At 42.1% G+C, this 23,962-nt stretch overlaps 2 protein-coding genes across 7 annotated transcripts in view; one reads left to right on the top strand and one right to left on the bottom strand.

The window, feature by feature from the left end:
* Nucleotides 1-23,962, top strand: part of LOC105478462 (zinc finger protein 518A) — a 173,293-nt gene that overhangs the window by 70,863 nt on the left and 78,468 nt on the right. For 4 of the 5 annotated variants that reach the window (XR_011607712.1, XR_011607710.1, XR_011607713.1 and 1 more), the window contains exon 5: nt 5,834-6,047. The gene's annotated coding sequence lies outside the window, so the exon portion shown is untranslated. Of the gene's footprint in view, nt 1-5,833; nt 6,446-23,962 lie in introns of those variants that run through there. The other variant, XR_011607714.1, reaches the window with a different exon arrangement.
* Nucleotides 1-23,962, bottom strand: part of LOC105478465 (B cell linker) — an 80,129-nt gene that overhangs the window by 6,319 nt on the left and 49,848 nt on the right. For both annotated transcript variants that reach the window (XM_011735815.3, XM_011735814.3), the window contains exons 7-15: nt 18,101-18,182; nt 16,752-16,820; nt 11,715-11,784; nt 9,763-9,790; nt 8,917-8,959; nt 6,439-6,523; nt 5,970-6,001; nt 2,854-2,930; nt 1,951-2,034 (exon numbers count right to left, since the gene is read on the bottom strand). In XM_011735815.3, coding sequence (XP_011734117.1) covers nt 1,951-2,034; nt 2,854-2,930; nt 5,970-6,001; nt 6,439-6,523; nt 8,917-8,959; nt 9,763-9,790; nt 11,715-11,784; nt 16,752-16,820; nt 18,101-18,182 — 570 coding nt within the window. The remainder of the gene's footprint in view (nt 1-1,950; nt 2,035-2,853; nt 2,931-5,969; nt 6,002-6,438; nt 6,524-8,916; nt 8,960-9,762; nt 9,791-11,714; nt 11,785-16,751; nt 16,821-18,100; nt 18,183-23,962) is intronic.

The raw sequence follows: 23,962 nt of genomic DNA, 5'->3' as shown, positions 1-23,962 counted from the left end.
GACAAACCTATCTCAACAAAGAAAAAATTATAAGATGTCCAAGGGACGAGAGCTTCAAATGAAGATTTAAGAAATGACACTTGAAGGAAGGTGTGGAAACAACCAGAAGAGAAAATGGGATTTATTAAAATAAGTACCGTAGAATCAAAGACAGTGATGGGAATGAAAAAGTGACAAAAAAGATCCAAAACGCATGTAAATTGAGTGCTTGCAGAAGAAAAACAAAACAAGGGAACAGAACTATCCTTTAAGACTATGATCTAAGAAAACTTATTGGATATAAGAGAAAACTTAAATCTACATATTGAAAGGGCTTCTGTCTACTTGAGAAAATTGATTTGGAATTATCAATCAGAGATATATTCTGGTAAAATGATTAGACTTTAAAAAGTCTGCAGAGCCACCAGACTAAAGTATCAAATTACATAGACAGGCAAGAAAGTCACACTGGTATCAGACTTCTCAAGAGCTTCATACAGAACAACACAATCTAGTGGAGCAACACTTTTCAAACTCAAATTAAGGATTCTATAGCCAACCAAGATTTCTTCCAACTACTAGGATATGAGAAAAGAGTTTTTTAACTCTCTTTCTCTTTTTATTCCCCCACAGCAGTCTCACTCTTGTTGCTGAGGCTGGAGAGCAGTGGCATGATCTCGGCTCATTGCAACCTCCGCCTCCTAGGCTCAGTGGATTCTCCTGCTTCCACCTCCCGAGGAGCTGGGATTACAGGCACCCGCCATCATGCCTGACTAATTTTTATATTTTCAGTAGAGATGACATTTTGCCATCTTGGCCAGGCTGGTCTCGAACTCCTGACCTCAAGTGATCCACCCACCTCGGCCTCCCAAAGTGCTAGGATTACGGGCATGAGCCACCATGCCTGGCTGAGAAAACAGTTTTGAATGTGCAGGAACTCAGGGAATAATGTAAACATGGATTTTCCTTAGAATCTACTACAGGTACACTTTATCAAAGGAAAGAGACGATGGTGGAAGTCAACCAAAGGACTGATGGAACACACTGATATATTTACTTGTAGAGCTAGGACTAAAACAAGGGTGAGGAAGAACAGTATGTAAATGCTATATATTCTGACAAAGTAGGGTGCAAGAAAACAAAAACAGATGGGAGGAGAAGAGAGAAAGAAAAAGTGGCACTTTAATCTTGAATTGTCCAAACTGTCCCTGGTGTTCCTACATGACTGAAGTTGGGCTCTCCAAACATTTACTTCCAGGTATTTTTTGTTTGTTGTTTGTTTGTTTGCCATCTTGACTCAAATTTTAAATCCTGCACATTGATCCAAAATAGCCTGTCACTGTTCACTCCTCAGTGGAGCTCATGCAGCACCAAGCCTTCCACAGACCTCCTCTGGAGCTTTCTTCTCTCCCACTGTTTGGAGGGCAGTGGAGGCTGTGGGTCCTTGCAGAGATGAAAGGACAAGTAGAAATGAGATGGAGGAACTTGAAAGAGAGGAGGGGATAGCAGTTTCTCTTGAGTGAGTAAAGGAAAAAGATCCTTGTATCTATACTTGTCGCAATTATTTAATTAGCATATCATAAGGATAACAACTGTGTCTATTACAGGCTGAGGGCAAAACGTATGATTTAAAAATGATCAGACCTTGGCCGGGCACGGTGGCTCACGCCTGTAATCCCAGCACTTTGGGAGGCCTAGGCCACCGGGCGGATCACCTGAGGTCAGGAGTTCGAAAGCAGCCTGGCCAACATGGTGAAACCCCATCTCTACTAAAAATATAAAAATTAGCCGGGTGTGGGGGCACTCACATGTAATCCCAGCTACTTAGGAGGCTGAGGCATGAGAATCGCTTGAACCCGGGAGGCAGAGGTTACAGTGAGCCAAGATCGAGCCACTGCACTTCAGTGAAACTGTGTCTCAAAACAAATAAATAAATAAAATAAAAATAATAAATAGTAAAAATGATCAGACCTTGTTTGATCTGTGCAATGCCTCTTCAGCAGACTTTCGGTCACAGTCACCAGCATACCATGGCTTACAGAGAACGCCAGCTTCCTGTGAAATGGAGGGCACAGATCGGCATGGGCTGGTGCCTACTTAACTCTAATTTCTGTGTACTAGAAACAACACCCATTTGCATTATGAAGACAGGCCTCTATATTTAGACCAGTAATTTTAAGATGAGTTTTATTTTTCCTTTGATCAAACACAAGGATTATACCATTAACTTGTTTTTTGTATTTTTTGTTTTTTCATTTGGCCTTAGCTAGGTTCCTGAATTACTTCTTTCTTTCTCCTAAATAAGTAATAATCCCCCTTTCCATTGTGTTCTTATTGCTCTTACTTTGTGGAGTGCTTTGTAATTTCCAAAGCATAAATATCATCGTATTTGATTCTTGCAAGAAAGGATATATGCCTTCTTTGAAGGCAAGAAGGACACATGCTATCATCCATATTTTACATTTTTACATATATTTTTATGGAAATGTAGAAAGACTTGCCCAAGGGCACACAGAGTCCTTTCTCTGTCCCTTTTTAAACTGTGCTGTCTTATATGTGATTTAATATCATCAGCCAAACAGATCTATTTGGAGGAAATTACAAAGTTTAAATAAAATCTATGTGAGAGGAAGGACAATGAAAACAACACATTTCCTTGCTAGTTTTGAGGAAACATTAACTGGAGCAATGTCTTAGTCATTGAAAAAAAACAACTGGGGATTCTGTCCCTGTTACCAAATGAGAGTTCACATCATGATGTAAAATATAGTCTCTGCTCTCAAGGTTCACTCCAAATGCCCTCTTCTCAGAAGACATGCTCTTTCCTGCAGTTTCCTGGTAACAATTTACTGAGATCAAGAGTTCATTTCATACCTGTTCTGAAATAGTGGAGTTAGATGAAAAACTGGGTACGGGCCCATCCACAGTTGGGTTTCCCCCTTCTGTAAATCCTGAAAGGGATCAGAAAAGTCCTTCAATTAATCTTCATGTTTATTGAACTCTTTCTATGCCTACACCCTAACACTGTGCTAGGTGCTGCTGGGGACACATGTACCAAAAAAAAAATTCTTAAGGCAATGGTTTCAAATGTGTGGCCCAAGGACCCCTGGAAATCCCGACAATCCTTTCAGGGGGTTCAAGAGGTCTTTTCTTTTCCGATTACCTATCACTATGAAGCCCAATTTTCTTCATGTAGTTCCACCAGAAAAACATTGCAACAGATTAAATGTAGAAACAGAGATGAGAATCTGCAGTCTCTGTTACGTTGCAGTAATATACATTAAAGAGATTTACAAAACATAAACTAATGCCACTCTTTTCTCTAAATTGTTTTTGTTTATAAAATATAGTTATTTTTCATAAAAATATGTTATTTATGTTAACATGTAATGAGTTTAATATTATTTTTAAATGGATTAATAAATGTTTTAAATGTCTCAGTTTTAATTCTTAAAATACTAGGTATCAACAGAAACATGTAAACCAAAGTTCTATGGGTCTACAATTATATTGAGAGTGTTAAAGTGGTTCCGAGACCAAAATGTTTGAGAATTGCTGTCTTCAGGCATCAGCTCCCGCAGAGAGTTTACAGTCTAAATGTGGAAACATGTGAAATACAGAAAACTTATCTGCATTCATTCGTTCATTCATTCACTCTTGTTTCTCTGCCATGAATCAAAGGCATTGGGGATATACAGCAGTTAACAAAACAGCAAAATACCCTGCTCTCCTGGATCTTAAATTTTAATGGATTGAGATGGGCAATAAAGACATAAATAAATAAATATATATGTGTGTATATATATATATAATATTAGAGGGTCATAAATGCTATGAAGAAAAATCAGGAAAGGAAGATCTCACTGAGGGAATAGTTGGGTGAGATCTGCAGGTGGAGAGGGAGGAGGCAGTGGACATCCCAGAAAAGAATGTCCCAGGTAGAGGGAGCTGTGAACGCAAGGCCTGGCATATCTGAGGAATAGCAAGAGTGCCACTGTGCCTGCAGTACAGTAAGAAAAAGGGAGAAGAATAAGAGATACAGTCAGACAGGAGGCAATGAAGGGACCAGATTTATAGGACTTGGTGGACCCTTAACTGAGTCCAGAGCTGTAATGAACATGATAAAGGAAGCTTTCGGAGGGTTTTGAACAGGGGAGTAACATGATCCGCCTGTATTTTAACAGGGTCATTCCGGCTGCTGGGCTGGAAACAGAGGGTGGCAAGAGCAGAGTGGGGGAGGCCAGTTCGGTGTTCTTGCAGGAGATGACAGTAGCTTGGACAGATCACACGGTGGAAGTAGTGAGAGTGGTTGGATTCTGGATCTATTTTGAAGAAATAGCTGGAAGGCGTGTGAAGAAGGCAAATGAGAAGTCAAGGGTGACTCTCAAGGTTTTTGACAAGAGCAACCAGAGTTGTCCTTTATTAAGACGGGGAAGTCTGCAGGAGAAAGAGTTCTGGATGAACTAAGTGCTTCAGATAATAGTGCCCTGGATGTTCAGAGAAGGCAGCCAACATTGTAAGAGGAGGGGGCAGTGAGGGCTTGGCAGGCCCAACAAAGATGGGCCAAAAGGAAGGGTGTATTCTAATAGGAGGGGAACAGTACTCCCAGCTGAGAGCAGCAAAGGTGAGTGAGCGAACAGACTTTCCCTAGGTGCACAGTGCAGGGCGGTTGGTGGTTTCTGCAGTTCTGGCAGCTGGAAGAGTACCCATGGCTAGTATTTTCTCACACCCGAATGTGCCAGGCCTATTCTGTTTTCAGCATGTGCGCACCTCGTCCTTTCACCAGCTCTTTGTGGAAGGAGCTATTATGCCCGTTGTACAGAAGAGGCCTTCTCAGACCACCCTGTCTGCAGCAGCAGCAGCTCCCCCTGCCTCCATTACTCTCTGCCACCCACTCCTGCTGCTGTGCTATATTTTTCTTTATAGCGCTTTTAACATTTACCTGATATCATATCATTTGTGTGTTTATTTTTACTATCTGTCTCCTTCAATAGAATATAAGCTTCATGAGAACAGGGTCTTTATTTGTTTCGTTCATCCTTGTATCTCCTGTGCATAGAACAGTGCCTGGCACATGGCATATGGTCACTAAAAACTGAATGAATGACTTGGGTTGAAAAACAGTAAAAGATATAATAAAGATTTTTAAATAATGAAAATAAATTTCTGTAGTCAAATCATTTTCACTTTGTGTTGTCAGAATTAAAAAAAAACTGGTAAAGGTTTCATTTATTTAAGATGAATATTATTAAAAATCTAAAAAGCCAATTTATGTTTAGTAAAAAATGCATATCAATTTTTTGCATGTGGACAGTTACTGTTTATTTAAATGGATTTAAGCTTGATCATTTTGGAATATATGCCAAATTATCTACGTAAAGCAGAGCTTTTTTCTTCCTTTTTTCCCACATTGAGTTGAAGGCAAATTAAGGTTTGGGCAGTTACATTCTGTGAGCCTGACTTATCCAATTCATACATTTTTAGGGTGATGTTTGCCTTAGAAAAATTATCCAGATATTTGCCATATCCTCTTTTTAGGGTACCTTTTGTAGATACATTTTGTGATCTTTAAAATGTATTTTAGACTTAATTTAAATGGGTATTATTTGTTTAGAACCAAACACTATAGCTGGTGCTTCCCATATGTTATTTTACTTGATCTTCTTATTTTGAAAACAGCTGTATTGTTTTTGTAAAAAAAAAAAAAAAAAAAAAAAAAAAAAAAAAAAAGTTAAAAAAGGATGCATGACCGGTAAAATATTAAATCGCTACTAAAAAAAGTAAAAATTGCCTCAAATATATTTACTTTTCAAAACAACTCTGTGAAATAAACATTCTTGGCCCCATTTTACAGGAAAGGAAACAAGTGGGAGAAGATGCCAGGATAACACAGCTGGAAGTGACAGTGCTGTGTTGGAACCAGGCCTATCGGACTCTAAGATCCAGCCTCGACCACTCCCTGATACACTACATGGCTTCGTTGTACTTACTTGGCAGAGGTATAGGTTTTTGGTGGAGTTGTCTGCAAGGAAGAATTTCAGATAATTAAAGGACAAAGCACAATATGAGTAAGTTTGACTTTTTGTTTACACTGATGATGCTGTGAACAGGCACATCACAAATAAATCAATACAAATGGCCAATAAAATATATCTAAAGATAGAAGAGGCACCAGAACCTTAAAGATAAGTAAGACTCTTAGTTTTGAAAAAGGAGGAAATAATGACTAAAGTATTGTATTTTAGTCAAGTTCAATAATTAACCCAATTAGTAGGTCTCTGCAACTCTATACAGTTATTTTAAAGTTGCTTAACACCTTTTAACATGTAATTGCAAAACAATGAAATGTTGGATTTTTACCTAGCATGACAAGTCAGTGTCACTGTGCAGTGAAACAATGCACATGTTAATTCCTGCAGCAACAAGAGGAAACCGATTTTTAAAGGAAAGCATTCTTACTTCTGGGCGGGAGGAAACACTGGTGACTGCACAGCTTCTTGTCTGTGACTTGACCCTCGGTGGCGTTCAGCAGGTATAGGTTTTTCTGAATCAGGAAAATTATCATATTAGGATTAGAGTGAAATGTCTATCATCATCCCAAAACCCAGCAACATCAGCTGAGAAGAACCAAATTTGATCAGAAGTCTTCTCAGGAACATGTCTTTTACTGGGATGCCATGGATCTGTGCACTTGCCAGTTTGCTGAGGTACTTGTGCTTCTAGGACCAGGACTCACTCCCAGCAGTGTTATAGGTACATCCTACCACCTCTGCGTTCATCCACTGGCAATGTACATACAGACTGAACCCACAGGCCCTGAAACTTTAAGTGTGTGAGTATAGGTGGAAGCCAGAAGATGAGAACATGTTAGCCACCCTCTAAACAACTCACCCTCTACTTTCCATGTGGCCTCCACACAGGTGGAGATAACACCCTGGTGGGTCTTGATTAGTCATAAGACATGGTATAAGCAGTGTGTTACTGATAAGAGGCACACTACTGAGTTCACAAATGATCTCTTTTTGCAAAATTAATTGGATCAAATTCAAGGTTATCCCTATAATAATGTAAATCTCACTTGCATTTCACTGTGTTTTCCTGAGCAGAAGAGGAAAGGGTGGGAAATGGGCATAAACCTGAAGTGTAAGAAATTTATGTTGAAGCCCATGGTGAACTCTACTGCTGAACCATTCAGAAATGTGATCATAAATTATTTTAATACTTTACTCTCCCTCAAATTTGCCCTTGGGAAGTAGGTTGTGTTAAAATCTTGATATGTTCATGTGTGAGTCTCTGCATGGAAGAAAAGTCTGAGAACTACAGAAACCTCAAAGAAATAAAAGTAGTAAGAACTCAAAGATTCAAATAAATGGTAAAAAAGATGTCAGGGTTTCTTACCATTCAGTGGTGCACTAAAGCTTGGAAACCTTGAACCTCTGAAGATTGTATTTTGAATTTGTGGCAACTTACTTTAAACCTCTATGTTAGAGGTTTTGCTCATGACGTTAAAACTTGGTAATTTCAGAAGGAGAAACAATGAACACCTTAGGTCTTGCCAGCCTATAAGCTTTGACCACACCTGCTTTGCCTCCGCCATCCTGAATCCTTCCTAGACTAGTAGAGGCCAGTCCCTCGCTTTGCATTTGGATGGCAATTGCCTATGCTCTTGAAATAAATAACAAAGGAGGGGGCATGCCTGGCAGGCTCCTGTACTGGGAGCCCTTTGAGAATGAGGACACCTAAGCAGCAGGGGACATGCCATGGGCCCCGCTTCTCTCCTGGGTTTTGGAGGCTCTTGTAGCCAAGAAGTCTGCACAGGGTCGTACTTACTTCCTACAGATTCTCAGAGCCCCTGAGGTCACTATCACTCCACAACCCGGACTCAGCAGATCTGAGAGGCTGCAAGGAATGGAAGGACAGAAAAGACAAAAGCCTCAAAGGGAAGGCAGAAGAAAGCAATATGGCAGGAAAGGGGTGATGCCTCAGAAATAGCCTAGGGAAGCAAGATGTGGGAGACAGGATGAAAAAACCTAATGGCATCATTAAAGCAGAGAGGTGAGTTGTAGTGCACGCTCAGAAAAGATCCACTGTCCATCATCAGAGAAATGAGAGCGCTTTATGTAGATGTGCACACATTAACTCAGGGAAGGGGAGAATACTCACTACATTTTTAACCCAGGGGATCTTCAAGTATGGAATTAAATGGGTACAGGGCAGGAACTTCTATATAATGTTTTAAGTGTTGATATTATAGATGATTCTTCTATTTTTTCACGATAATTTCCGAACACAATTTTTTTAAACATGGGCAGTTTCTAAAAATATATATAAGATTTTTGAGTGATGATAAAGGAAGAAATTCTAAATTACTCAGGAGGCTGAGGCAGAAAGACAGCTTGAGCCCAGGAATTTGAGACTGCAGTGAGCTATAATTATGCACCACTGCACTCCAGTCTGGGTTACAAAGCGAGACCCTAACTCAAAAAAAAAAAAAGGAAGAAAAGCAATTGAAGATATACTAAGAAGACAGACATTTGAACTTTGAAAACATTATCTTGAAAACTTAGCAAAAGAATTTGTTCAAATAAACAGATTTTTAAAATTTTCATTACTTTAAGTAAGCTATTAGTTCTAAAACATGTGAATAGCTCTACATTAGTTTTCAAATCTATGTAAGGTCCTAGCACTATTTCCTGGCAAGTCATATCTGTCTGCCAACAGGCAGGTTTTTGCATGCATTCTTTAGCCTACTCTAAAGATGCTAAGGTTCTGAGCTAGTTTTGCTGTTCATTGCTCATTACGAAAACTATTTTGTTTAGAAAATTGAGTTTCATGTTACAATTGCCCCCAAAATAATGTAATAAATGTGTATATACAAATCCTTAATTAAAATAACTTTTAGAAGATGTGCTCATCCTTCAAAATAATAGATTTTACCTTCACAAACACTTGAAGTATTCTGTTGAGAGGCAACTGGAGTCTATGTAAAAGACAAAAAGGCAAGGATATTCAATATAGCAGAATGTGGAAATAAATGTCAGAGCAATATTATTAAAATAAATATTTTGGGAGCACTTTTCTTTGATGCATTGCTATTCTTTCAATCCCAACAACAATTACAAACCCACAGTCCCTAGCCCAACCTTTGCGTTAAGCAACAAACAGCTGGAAGGAGCAATGTCACTGCGGTGCACAAACCTCCCTGCTTTGTCAACAGGGTTGATGGAAATCATGACCCCCCAGCAGCTGCCACATAGTAGCCCATGTACAGCAGGCATCTGACATCTGCTTTGGTCTCATGACCCCACCTTCCGTGTGTTTGCTAAATGATTGTAAAGGTCAGGCTTCACAGTAGGGACTAGGTCCAGGTGGGCTCCCCTTACATAGTGTCGTGGCCCAGGTTCACCATGTTCTGGCCAGAATCTGAGTTTAGTGAGGCCTATGTGTGCCTAGCACAAAGGTCTACCATTAACTGTGGTGGGGAGTGGACACAGGGGCTTCCTGTGGGGAGGGCAGGGAACCTGGCTGCCCCTCTGATCTGCTGCACACACTCAGTGAAGCTGCCGGGATCAAGTGAGGATGAGCTCCTTCTATGCCCCAGGGAGGGGCATCCTCCCTGGCTACCTGAGGATCTGAAGCTTCTCTTGGACTGCTTGGGCAGCAACTTCAGTTGCTAAGATTGCTGTGTGCACCATAGCTGGAAGCATTTTCAACTTTAAATAAATGGATAAGAATAAACACTGCAGGAAATATGAAGCACTTTTAAATGCAAAATTAACTTACTGTCTTCAGTGGTGTCATTGGTTTTTTCCTGGGGAATAAAAAGAGATGAGCTTTGTTAAAACATAACGAAGACAAAATGGAGCTATTTACCATTAATTTAGTCTCAAATGTAAGCTAGAATTATGTAAGCGATACGAGTGTGTAGAAGACTATCCTTGCAAGGTGGAGAAGGATGGAAGTGGGATTTAGTTATGATCCTCCTAGGCTCAGACAGAGTCTGCTGACAGATGGGGAAGGGGTCAACTGGGGATAAAGTAGGGCACCAGTTGCCAGGGAATCGGCAGAACTGGACTCTTGCACCAGTTGCACTAATTACTCGGCGGGTGACCTTGGGCCTCTTTGTCTTGGGTGTGAGGTTAGATTCCTCACCTGTCAACTGAGGACCGGGATCAGTATTTTCAGTGTTTCTGTGGAGCCCCCTCTTCCCCAACAGCTCCCTGTAGGGGTTACTGTCCAGGACAGAGGGTAGAGGTAAGAGAGTGGTCCAGCAGGTGAGGTTGCAGCCGCGCTTGCCCGCTCCAGCTTCCTCCCTGTCTCTAGGGGCTGTTCTCCACTGGTCTTCTGTGCAGGCTTTCTTTCAGAGAGATCCAAGACCAAAACAAGTTTGAAAACCACTGATGTGTGGTCCTGAAGGTACTTGCCTGCACTAACATTCTAGTTTGCAAAATGATTCAGGTTCTGGAGCTTCTGAAAGTCGGGGTGTCTTGTGGAACACTGTAAGTCAATGAACTCAAGATTCCAATAGAGACTGGAGTCTAATATTGATAAGGTTGTATGCTCCTTTTCTCTGTGTTAAATTTCTTAATTTAAAAACCCTCACCATGTCTCTCTCTTGCTTTGTTTTTGGCTGAGAGTTGAAGTGTGGGGGAAGAACACAAGAATTCCTGAGCACCTGTAAGATGCCTGGCACTGGGTTAGGCTCCTCACTTGTTATTTAAACCTTACAGTGACATTTTAAGGTGAGGAAACTGAGGCTCAGAGAGACTAAGTAACTCGCACAAAGTGATACAGCTGAACTAAGAGAGACGTGTGCAGAGTTTTGGTTAACAAACTTTCAACATGGAGGCTTTCTTTGGTTTACACAGAGGCAGAAATAAGATTAGAGCCATGCAGGCCAGATTTGGACATATTTAAATTTGCTTTCCAAATAACCTGTTGAGCCAACATAATTTTATGGGGTGATGTTTGTAATATTAACACATGACAATCCTCACCTGACTGTTTACAAAGCCCTTCTAAATTCAATAAGAAAGAATGACTGTCACTTTCGAGAGGAACCTCAGTGGTGTGGCTTTGATGGAACGCCCTGGTCTGACCAGCACATGGTATATATCTGCACACTTATTGGTAGACCGTAAAACTGAGGAGTAGAAAGTAAAGACAAAATCTGCTAGAGACTCTGAAAATGATTCAGGTGCTGGAGCTTCTGAAAGTCGGGGTGTCTTGTGGAACACTGTAAGTTAGTGAACTCAAGACTTAACTAAAACTTCACAGGAGGAAATACTCCTATATTTATTTATTTATTTATTTGAGATGGAGTCTTGCTCTGTTGCCCAGGCTGGAGTGTGGTGCTACAATCTCAGCTCACTGCAACCCGCAGAGGTTCAAGTGATCCTCCCACCTCAGCCTCCCAAGTAGCTGGGATTACAGGTGTGTGCCACCATGCCTGGCTGATTTTTGTATTTTTAGTAGAGATGGGGTTTTGCCACGTTGGCCAGGCCAGTCTTGAACTCCTGGCCTCAAGTGAGCTGCCCGCCTCGGCCTCCCAAAGTGCTGGGATGAAAGGCCTGAGCCACCACTCCTGGCTTGTTCCATGTTAGCAGGGCTCCTTACTCTTGGTCCAAGTTGCAGCCTGCCATGGGGAGAACTTCTAATGAAGTCAACAGGGCAGTGGGGTATCACCATCCTCATTCCCCAGATCTCAAAAGCTGCTTCCTGCAACAGGTACTTACCCGGCCCGTGGCAACGGGGATGGCGCAGCTGGTGAAGGTGACTTGGTTTCCCAGGCCCCACTGTTTCGACCTGCACAAACATATACACTACTCAGTCCCCAAGTCCTGAACCAGGGGCTGATGGTCACAGTGAGGCTGGCCTTTCTGGCAGGCTCAGAAATATTCGCACACGTTGTGTTGCTTTCAGGTAAGCACATATAGGTAGTTATATTGAAGCTATTAAGGAAAACCTGTGGGCAAAGGTGATGACACATTTTAAAAGTGTCAGTGTATAAACTCAGAACTGGGATGGGGATTAGGGACTCCACCTTAACATTTCTAAAAGACCTTCCCCTTACCCGCACCACCCCCTACCCCCTGCCCCATGGGGCAAGTCCTGAGCCCACTGATTCTGAGAACTCAGTGAGGACCCCCACAGAGGTCCTTGAGGAAGGGAGCCAACAGCTCACACCTGCATCTGTGCACACTGCACAAATGTGCATGGCAGAGGCACCCAGAGACAGAGGCTCCAACCCACCACTCCTGACACAGACCTCAGACACTGCTCCCTTATAACCACACTTAAATACAGTAAATGCCTCTAACTTCACATTTGGAGGATATTTACTCATTCATCTCTGAATTCTCAGGGCCTTTGCCCACAGGTTTTCCTTAATGGACAAATTGAGACAAGTGCAGGCTGCTGCCCAAATCTCATCTTCTCGAGTCATAGAAGGGACCTGAAGGGTCTTGTCCCCTGCACCCAACCTCCCTTCCTGTACCTGAAGATAGATGCCAGACAATCATTGTGGGGGAGGAAGTGAGAGAGAGGCAGGATGGATCTTCACTGTGGGACAGAGGGCAGGCCAGGAGTGGAGAGGCCAGAACTGAGCCAGTCCCCTCAGCATCCCCTGGCTGCCTCAGACATGATGCTCACCTGCTTGGACACCATTGCTCAGTGAGACCAAGGGGGCTCTTCATGAGGCTCTTCATTAATTTAACTGAATAAATGTTTTGTTAAGAACTTACTACACATATAAGTCCACAATTCCCCCCACTTTTTTTTTCTGGGTCTTGTTCTGTCACCCAGGCTGGAGTGCAGTGGGGTGATCACAGATTACTGGAGGCTTCAAACTCCTGGACTCAAGTGATCCTCCCCACTAAGCCTCCTGAGTAGCTGGGACTACAGGCGTGCACGACCACACCTGGCTAATTTTTTATCAAGATGAGATTTTGCCATGTTGCCCAAGCTGGCCTTGAACTCCTGGACTCAAACCATCTACCTGCCTTGGTGTCCCAAAGTGCTGGGATTACAGGCATGAGCCAGGGTGCCCAACCTTCAATTCCTAATGGACTTACAGGGCATACTCTGCAAGTACAGGCTGGACCTGCCGCCCTCAGTCTGTACTTTCTTAGTTTGTGAGATAGAGCACAGATAAGCACACATTGAAGTAATAATCCATTACCAAGGATTATCAAGGACTTGGTACATGTAAAGCCCTTGAAGGTACCGTGTTAGGGGCAGAGGAAGAGGTGAAGAAGCAGACATAGGACTCTGCCCTCTCAGAATTTATAACAGGGAAGATATGTGCACCCCCGTATCATCTCATCCAAACACAAACAAGAAAAAGAAAAGGCCTCAAAAAGTATTGAAATAGAGACCAGGAAGTTCCTTCCCATGTGTGTCACTGGAGAGAGGCCCCCAGGCTTCCACTCAGAGCCCACTGACTCTTTTCCTAAACCCTCATGGGTGAGAACAACAGCAGAGTGGGTGGTGTGGATTGTACCCGGTGGCCTTCCCCAGCACCCCGGGAAGCAGTGCCCCCTCCATGACAGCTCTGTCTTCCACGGCACCTGAACTGGGTCTGATTTTTTTGAAACATTTTGGAAAAGAGATTGCATTTGGAATGTTTACATTTCATGTGACAACATGAAAACAATAAACTGAAATGTCACCTGAATGTGTAGTAGGAGTCTCACTGTGTTTAAGTGGCTGGTGTATCAAATTGAATACTTAAGACTGACACTGTTAAAGTACCCTTGACTACTCATAGAATTTGATGGAAGATCTCGGGGAAGCGGAACAAAATCTTGTCTGAAAAATAAGGAAGTAGAAAGAAGGTCTGAGTCTGAATTTCTCACTTCTGAAATGCTGAGGGCTCATTTGACCACTATATTATCTTTGTCAGACCTCCCGCCTGGCTTTTCTACTATGCTTCCCTTTCTTGCATATCTCAGAATAGTCTGCCAAAACCTTCCTTTCCCTTTCCCTCCCTATAAATAACTTCTGGTGATAAGAGGACAGCATGAGCACTGGTGGAAAGCCTATGGTCTTGCCTCAGGAAGACAGAGTTCTAAGGAAGGATGGAGCATGTCTCCTCTGTTTCATGGGCCAGTGACCCATGAAACAATATCGTTCCCTGAGAATATCTGCCAGAATGGTCATGGATCAAGGCAGGTTGAACAAGGGATTCTGAATAATAACAATAATAATAACAAAACACTAGCATTTTATGAGTGCAAGTCATCTATAGTGAGTCACTTAATTCTCATGATGTCTACTCATGATACCCCTAGGTATAGGTGCCATTTTATCAGAGGAAGAAACTAAGAAACAGAGATGACTTCACCTGTTCAAAGTCCGGCACCTAGCAAATGTCACAGCCAGGACCTGAACTATTTCACTTCTTCCCCCCTCCTGTAGGTGCTCCCACCTGTATGTGACAATCACATAACCAGGACATTATTTTCTTGTTTAGATTTCCTTTCTTCATCTGATGTCTCTAGTATTAAAATACAGCTATACCGGGTTAATAGCAAACTTATGAGTAATAAATCCAGCTGGTTAATGCCCCCTTGGTGATTCTTTAAATATTTAATACAACCAGTGTTTGAGGACTCATTCACCCTCTCAACCAACTGACCCCTCTTCAGTCTCGGCATCTCCCCTGAGCCAGATCCTGGGGTAGGCCCTGGAAACAGCTGTGAGCAAAGAGACAGAAATCTCAGGGCATGTGCAGGGCACTACAGGGATCTGCCCCAGCATGGGGCCAGGTAAAGCCTCCTGAGCAACGACATTGAAGGCAAGGTCTTCAAGGAGCTTGCAGTGTACTTAGGAAGCGATTAGACTGAGACACAAAGTAATTAGGGAATAAGTACGGGCTAAGTGTAAGGGGGAAGAGACTTCCTGCAAAGGAGAGCTCTCTGAGGGCTACAGGAACCAGAGGAGGCTTCCTAGAGGTGGAGGCCTCAAGCTGGGCCTTGAAGGATGGGTAGGATTAGGTGTCCTGAAAGTGAGAACACAAAGACCAAGAAGCAAGACCCATGAAATACAGGCTGATTGGAGTACTGGGTGTGTTTTAGGAAGAGGAGGTCCTTGTAAGGCAAGTAGAGCTTTGTAAGAGGCAAACACCAGATATTAGTAATCTATTTCTCTAAAGGAGGGTTGAAGTCTTCATTTATTTATTTGTTAAAGGGTTTTCTGTTCCAGTAACAACAGCCCTCATCCTGAGTTATCGGGAGTTAGGAGTCTCCATTTCGGCTGGGGCCTAAGCAACCTGGTCACGATATTTTAGATTGGCATGTTGACCTTTGCCTCCCGAGAGGGTAAGATGAGCTGGCTAAGATGGCTCTGAGCTCCACTCCCCATATATAAAGCGCTTGTGGGTTCTGAGGAGAGGATAAGAAAAACCAGAACTTGTGAAGAAAGTGAATAATTTCATAAGAAATGAGTCCAGGAAAAGGTTTTTAAAATACTCGACTCTTCTTTCATTTTCTATTAAGGAGCCTGTCTCTGGAAGCAGAGCTCAGCCTCTCAATGACTTGTGTTCAGCTCTGTGAGAGAAGAAAGTGTGTGTATACGAATACGTGTGTGTGCGCACGCGCGTGCGCATATGTACGCCTAGGGGAGAGGGACGAGGGGAGACAGAGAGAGGAAATGCCTGTGAGAATGCTGGAGAGCAGGCTCCTATACCTCTCTGTGCTGTTCATGGGGGTCATGGGTACCCCTCAGTGTCTTGGGCTCAGCCTTGGGGGTTGCCAAAACCTATAGGAGCAACCAGGAACATTTATGGTTTGGTGGTAGAGGTGACGTGGCAAAAACTAGCTTTGTGGTGAGATGAAACTGGTAACATCTGGAGGAGTTCAGCAGCTCAGTCCTTGTCACTGAGGAGAGAGTCGAGAGGCAGGGGTGTGGCCGGTGGACTGCTGCAGATGAGAAGGTACAAGGTGGCTGAGTAAAGAAAGCCCGGACTAGGGTGGTCACAGCTAAAATGGAACAGCAAATTCAGGAGAAATAAAAGCAGGATTTGGAGTATGTGGCCTGGAGGCTGTACACATTGAGAAACAGGGGTGCCCACAGGGAAGGGAGGAGTGAGTTTAGAGTCCTGCGTGGGAGCATCAAGGTGTTCCAAAGGGAAGTCAGGTCGGGTTGGATGCCAGGGAGTTACCAGTGTAGACTTGAGACATGAAGCCAGATTACTCGATGAACCCTACAGAAGTGAAAAATCATTCTCTCTCCTCAGCACTCAGTGTGTGCCAGGCACTCATTAAGAGTTTCACATGCAGCAGAATTCTCCTGTCACAGAGTAGGGGCTATGAGCACCATTTACAGACAAGAAAATCTGATACTTGGAGAGGCGGAGTACAAGCTCAAGGTGGCATAGCTGGTAACGGGGCACACTGGGGTTCCAACCGAGGGCTGTCTGGCTCAAAACCAAGCTTGTAACCATCATGATGTTCTGAAAGAACTGAGGGTTGAGGGCTGAGGGCTAAACTCTGGGACCCCCTCAGTCAAGGGAGGGGACACGGAGAAGCCAGCAAGGTGCCCAGGAAGGTAGGGTGAAAACCAGAACTTGTCTAGCAGATGCCAAAATGCCTGGAGAAATGGCCGCTTCCACACACGTGCCACTAGACAGTGCATGAGGGTGAGGACTGGCCCTCTGTTCCCATTATTAAGACATTTGCAAATACAAGTGATTACTTCTTCATAGTTCATCTGAGTTGTTTTTCTTATTTGAAATAGACATAAAACCAAACCAAAACACATATACACTTTACCTGAAGCTGTTCCTGGAGGAGAGGCGGGCGTTGAGGAATTTGGCTTGGTTGATCTATTCACCATGGGAGCTTAAACACAGAAATATACATATACATATATATAAAACCATTACAGATACATGCCATTGAGGGAAAGTCACACTCAGGGAAAAATGATGACCAGACCAGAGAATTTGCAAAGAATGGGAGACACACTTATTAGACACACAAACCAATAAAAGAAGTCTTCTCAGAAGAAACATCTTTAGAATGGAAATATCAATGACAGATTCATAATTTGATATATTATTATTTGATTATTTGATGATAGAGATCTTGTTAAAGTGAATAATGGCTTGGAATTTCATTTGCCAAATGGGAAGTCTAAGAGAGAAAGGAGTTTTATTGTTTTTGTTTTTCATCAAGAGTGTATTGAACCCCTTCCTGGAGGGGCCCAATTAATAGCTCCACCTCCCCTACCAGACGCAATACACACCATTGCTCTGGGATTTCAGGGGGTTTTTCTTTTCTTTTCTTTTCTTTTTTCTTTTCTTTTCTTTTCTTTTCTGTTTTTTTAAGAGGGGTTGGAAGGAAGGAATGTGTATTTGTTGTTTTGTAGTAATGGATGGCTTGGGAATTCAGGTAGGTCTTGAAGCTGTTGGTGATAGGTACGGAGTATGGGAGAGGGATGCTACGTGATGGCGGACTAAAACCTGAATATGGCTACCATGTAGTTGACAGTAGCAGATGAGCAATGTTACCTGAAGAGGTATCACTTGTACTGGATCATATTCTCCATAGTAACTATATTCAGAGTAAACATAGCCTGTTTCCATGCCTAATCTTATGTAGCACTGGCTTTTTAAGATAATTCATTTGTCATAGCATTTGTTGTCCTGTGAAGGGTTAACAGATGAAATGTTTCTTGTAGGCCTAACATACTACTAAATTTAAAGAGCCAGGACTCAGGGCATATTTTACTCTTTCATTTTTTCGCTCTTCTGCAGAAACTGTTCTTGGTGCAGTGTTTACAAGGCCAACATGGTGGCTTGCGACATTGTATTAGGTTTTATGAGAAATCCATTTAAAGTGAGGGCAGCTGAAGAGAACTACCCAGGTGCTTTCATAATTTGAGATGGGAGGATTAAATCATGGAAGAGGAAAGAGAAGGCGGGGAAGGGCTATGACACAGAAATGGGTTGTCACTGATGGTGTCTGCCCAACCAGCCAAAGCAGCACACACTGTGGCCCAGGGGAGAAAGGCCTGGACACTGTCATTTCTGAGCCTCTTAGAACTTACTACCAAATACTCTTGTACATCCCCATCAACTGCTAAAAATTTTCAGGTGCTTAAGGTGACAAACTCTTACCTCTTTCAGGTGGAGGTGAACTGCTTTCTGTGGGATGAATATAGTTTTCATCATTATCTTCTACGGGGACCACATAATCAGCCTAAAAGAAATATAAAACTGAATAAGAAGAATGCTGTACATTCATAGTTGACTGTATGGGAGAGAGTGATTTTTTTAAAAAGCATTACTGAGATGCAATTCACATACCATAAAATTCTACTATGTAAATTGTACAATTTGGTGACTTTTAGTATATTCACAGATGTATGCAACCATCACCACAATCTAATTTTAGGACATTTTTATCACCCCAAAAAGAAACCTTGCATCCATTAGTCACTCCCCATCCACCACTCCCTTGACCTACTCAACCACAAATCTGCTTTCTTTCTCTATAGATTTTGCCCATTCTGGACACTGAATATACATGGAATCACACAATCTGTAGTCTTTTGAGACTTCTTTCACTTAGTATAATGTTTTCAAGGTTTTCCTGTCGTATAGTATGTACGACAACTCCAGCCTTTTTTATGGCCAAATAATATTCTATTTTATGAGTATCCCACATTTGTTTATCCATTCATCAGCTGATGGACATTTGAGCTTTTTTCCACTTTTTGACTGTAATGAATAATGGTGTCATGCCTATCCATGTACAAGTTTTTGTGTAGACATGCGTTTCTCTTGGGAATATCCTAGAGGTGAAATTGTAGAGTCACATGGTAGCTCTATGTTAAACAGTCAGAGAAACTGCCAAACTGTTTTCCAAAGACGCTGCACCATTTTTCATTCCTGCCAGCAATGTATGAGGGCTCCAGTTTTTCCATATCCTTACCAACACTTGTTATCATCCTTTTTATGACAGCCATCCTTATGAGTGCAAAATGGTATCTCGTTATAGTTTTGATTTGCATTTCCCTGATGACTAATGATGTTGAGTAACTTTTTATATACTTATTGTCATTTTTTGTATATTCTTTGGAGACATGTCTATTCAAATCTTTGCCCATTTTTAATTGGGTTGTTTATCTTTTTATTGAGTTAAAAGAGTTCTCTATATATTCTAGTTACAAGTTCTTCATCAGATATACAATTTGCAAAACTTTTCTTCTATTCTGTAGGTTGCTTTTTTACTTTCTTTCCTTCTTTTTTTTTTTTTTTTTTTTTTTTTTTTTGAGACTGAGTCTCGCTCTGTCTCCCAGGCTGGAGTGCAGTGGCATGATCTCTGCTCACTGCAAACTCCGCCTCCCAGGTTCACACCATTCTGCTGCTTCAGCCTCCCAAGTAGCTTGGACTACAGGCGCCCGCCATCATACTCGGCTAATTTTTTGTATTTTTAGTAGAGACGGGGTTTCACCGTGTTAGCCAGGATGGTCTCAATCTCCTGACCTCATGATCCGCCTGCCTCAGCCTCCCAAAGTGCTGGGATTACAGGCATGAGCCACCGTGCCCTGCTGGCTTTTTTACTTTCTTATTGGTTTCATAGGTGGCACAAAATGTTTAAACTTTGAAGTCTGTTTTATTTATTTTTTTCTTTTATTGCTTGTACTTTTGGTATCAAATCTAAGAAACTATTGCACAACCCAAAGCCATAAAGACTCATACCTGTGTTTTCCTCTAAGAGTTTTAGAGTTTTAGCTCTTACAGTTAGGTCTATGCTACATTTTCAGTTAATTTTTGTGTATGGTGTGAGGTTAGAATCCAATTTCATTCTTTTGCCTGTGGATACATCTAGCACCATTTACCTAGCACCATTTGTTTTAAAAAAATATTTCTCCATTGAATCGTCTTAGCAGTTTTGTCGATAATTAAATGACCATAAATGGAGGCAGAGAGGGATTTTATATTGACAAGACACAAATGAGGTAACCAGATTTCAAAAGTGGTTTTTACCACCTGCCCTGGTGGGCAGCCAAGAAGGGTACTGGGAGAAACAAAATCAAAAAGTTATTGCTGGGTGTTCTTCTAAGTACTTTACATGTTTTTTTCTCATGTAATCCTTCTATAATAAGAGAGGTACCACCATTGGCTCCATTTCCAGATGAAGAACCTGAGGCACAGAAAAATTAAGTACTTTGCTCAAGTTGTCAAGTTTAAAAGTGGTAGACCCAGACAGGCACAGTGGCTCGTGCCTGTAATCCCAGATCTTTGGGAGGCTGAGGCAGGTAGATAGATAGAGTCCAGGAGTTCAAAACCAGCCCGGGAAACATGGTGAAACCTTGTCTTTACAAAAAGTATAGAAAAATTAGCCAAACATGCTACTCTGGAGGCTGAGGTGGGAAGGTTGCTTGAGCCCAAGAAGCTGAGGCTGCAGTGAGTTGTGATCGCGCTTGGCAACAGAGTGAGACCTTGTCTCAAAAAAAAAGTGGTAGATCCAGCATTTGAACTCAAGCAGTTCAATAATTTAGCACCCATACTTTTATCCACCACATTCTAGTACGTTCTATCCTCCCCCTCCTCTTTCTGTCTTATCTATCCTCTCTTCATTTAATTGCTATTTCTTATCTCTTTCTTCACCTCTGAAGCTGACCAAGAGGCACCAGAGAGTTCTACTCACATATCTCAATCTGCAGTTGTGTTTAGAGACTATCTGGCTGAGGGAGGTGAGGCTTTGGAATCATACAGACCTGGGAGGAAATCTGTGCTTGGGTCTTTTCTAGATGTATGACCTGTTGGGGAGTTAATTGCTGAATCATCGGAAGTTCTCCTGGATTCTGCCATTCAGAAGTGGGCACTTGCTTCTCTGTGGCACAGGAAACCTGGTCCTCATCTCTGCTTCATCTCTGGCCCCACAGTGTCAACTCCTGAAGGACAGGGCCTTCTCTTTCTCTGTATTTGTGTTTCCAGTATCTGGCCAAATGCCTCACTGAATTAAATTGAAATTGACTAACCCAATAGCCAAAGCTGGGATGGGCTGACTTAGCAGCTTTGAATAACGGGATGTTGAGTGGCTGCAGTATCCCTGCAGGACCTTTTTGAGTCCGTGGGTCCACCTTTTTGGATTCATTAGTAGCCAGAGTGACATGCTTTATCAGAACCCAACTTCTCTTCTAGGGGTTAGTTCCTATAAAAGGAGAGGTTGAGCCCCCAGGAGGCATGCCACCCTCTTAAACCCTGTAGTCAACAAAATCCTTAAACATCCTATATCTGAACACAGAATATTGGTATTGAAACTTGGCAATGATGCCTGAATGGATATAGGGAAGTTGGAAGCTCCAGGCCCTAACCTAGTCCTACTTAACCACTTCAAAATTTATTCTTTCTTCTGTATTCTCAATTTTGTACTTGTTTTGTTCTGCAGGGTTTGATTACAGAAAATGTTTTTATCTGCAGTGTTTAGAATCTGAGCTGTTTAGAGTCATGATGATATAGGAGTTAAGAAAAAATTACTTAGGCAGATAGTGAGGGTAAGATGTCCTTGGCAAGGTTTTCCTTTTAATAAAAAGCAGCCCCAAATCATTTTCTTTTCTAACAAACAGCAGCCTGTAAAATCAGGCTGCTGATAGAGACGAGCAAGTTGGAAGCTTGCATGGGTGAATGCTGGCAGTTGTGCCAATAGGAAAATGCTACCTGTGCCTAGGCATGATCAAAACGGTGGCTCTGTCTTCCCTTCTCTTTGCCAGCCACCTGTACACTCAGGAGCAGACAAGACGGCACTGGCCAAGTAGAAAACCCATTTGTATAAGATTAGGGTGGGGCGACCAGCCTCTTCTGCACCATGTAAATGTCACTCCTGATCAAACCAATCTATGGGCCCTATGTAAATCAAGTATCTCCTCCTGAAGCCTGCCTATAAAATCTGCTGTGGTCCACCACAGGCCCGGTTTTCCTTTTAGGATTCCACTGTCTTGCGAGAGAGAGAGATGCTCTCCTCTCTCCTGTCTATTAAACTTTACGCTGCTTAACCCACCCACACGTGTCTATGTCATTAATCTCAGTGTGAGACAATGAATCCCAGATATGTACCCCAGACAACGATGCCACTTCAGTGATATTTCTGGAATGCAGACATTTGTATTCGCAAAGAATGATAGGAAAAAAAGACTTGATCCAGTCTCAACAAATTCTATTTGTAGTGTCTGCCCAACTCTCTCATCTTTATAGGGTTTTAGGAGAAGGTATGTACAATGTATATTCCCAACATTGCAATTCAATGCTTTAATGTTGTTATTGCTGAAATAAGTAAGTGACGAAGAACCATCATATTTTATATCCTTTATTAGGATATCATGTGGTCTTATTGACCACTTTGACATTGCTGCAGTGTTTTAATATCAACCCCCTTATTTCATGAACAAAACACAAAAACTTGACTTTAGTGAATCAGTGATTGGTCTTTCGAAGCCAGGTAGATTATTCTACTACCATCACCTACAGGTATTAGAAATCCTTCTTCAATTATTACAATGACATGATTCCAAATTAAAAATAGATTAAAAATCATCTTAGATCAACTCCAATGTTTAGATGTTTCAGTATTAATAAGACACTTGTCATAAGTGTTTACATGTTTGCCTCCCCCTAGGACTACAGATTTGAAAAATAGGAGTAACATGAATTTATCTTATTTTCACTTTCCCATTGGCTCATACCCTATTACTTAGCAGGAGTCATTTTGATTAGCTGTTAAATGCCCACATGAGCTGCATCCTCATTACCACTCATATGAGCATTTAAAAGCTTTACGTACATTATTTTATTGAATTCTTATAAAAATACCCTTTAAGCTAAGCATATTCCCTCTGTGACCTTGGACAAGTTTTTTTTTAGCCCCTTTACACCTTTGTTTCCTCATCTGTAAAGCGGGGCTGATGATAGACTTCATGCGGTTGGTGTGAGGATTTAATGAGATAATGCACACAAAGTGCTCAGAACACCAGTGGATACACAGCATCCACCAAGTGTTAGCCACTCTCATTATAGCACAGATGCTTCTTCCCCCTAAATGTCTTTGCCCCACCTCCAGCTTTCTGTTTAGCCTGTATCTCTATATTTTGCCTATAACCTGTAGAACAGGGTTAAACATTTTTATTTATTCTGGTACTTGACTTCTTCTTTTCCCAACTAATGGTTCAGCCATATCTTAATGTTGGCCTCTGTTTGTTTGTGTATTTGTTTTTACACCTCTTTCTTATATTGGCTCTCCATCTGCCCATTCCAGAACGCCCCCACCTTCATACTTCTCTTTTTCCCACTGGTGAAGACTTGTCTGAGCCATCTCCACGAGGCTGCTATTAGCAAACCTCTGCCTTGCCTCCCTGGGGTCCATTCTCAGTTATTTACAGAAATGAAGAGCCTTACATATCCCACAGTATTCATTCGCATTCTGTATCTGAATTTGTGTCTTCATATGGATTTGCCAAATGCTGAAATAATTTACAGTGAGACCCTAACAGCTGGTCTCCCCATCCTGTCCCCTCCCCTGCTCAGCTTCTTCTTGCCACCCTATTCGCACCCTTGAAAGGACAACGTCGCCTCTCAGGTGGGAGGAGTGTGCGCAGGGTGAGGGTGTGTACTTGCACTGTATGTGTCGTGGGAGCTATGACAAATCAAAAAAGAGACCAGGGATTCACAGCCGAGAGCGGGGGTTGCCCTGGGGCACAGTTGCTTTGAGGCCACTGCTGGCCTGGTGTTGCCAGATTTCAGTTTTCAGAAGAAACTAGAAAACTGGATTTTGTCAAGAATCTAGAATATGGTAGAAAGGAATCCAACATGTATTAAACCCCTCTGTGTGTGAGGCACTGTATTTAGTGCTGTACATATGTTCTCTTATTAAATTCTCAAAATAACAGAGATGAGATGAAAAACAGACAAAAAGAAGTTGTCTAGCTTGCCCCAAATTATACACCTAGAAGGGCCAAAGCAGGAATTTGGGCCTAG

Source organism: Macaca nemestrina, chromosome 9 (genome assembly GCF_043159975.1).
Source record: "Macaca nemestrina isolate mMacNem1 chromosome 9, mMacNem.hap1, whole genome shotgun sequence".
NCBI lineage: Eukaryota > Metazoa > Chordata > Mammalia > Primates > Cercopithecidae > Macaca > Macaca nemestrina.
The sequence above is the reverse complement of the archived record's forward strand: the minus strand, read 5'-3'. Positions and strand labels throughout refer to the sequence as shown.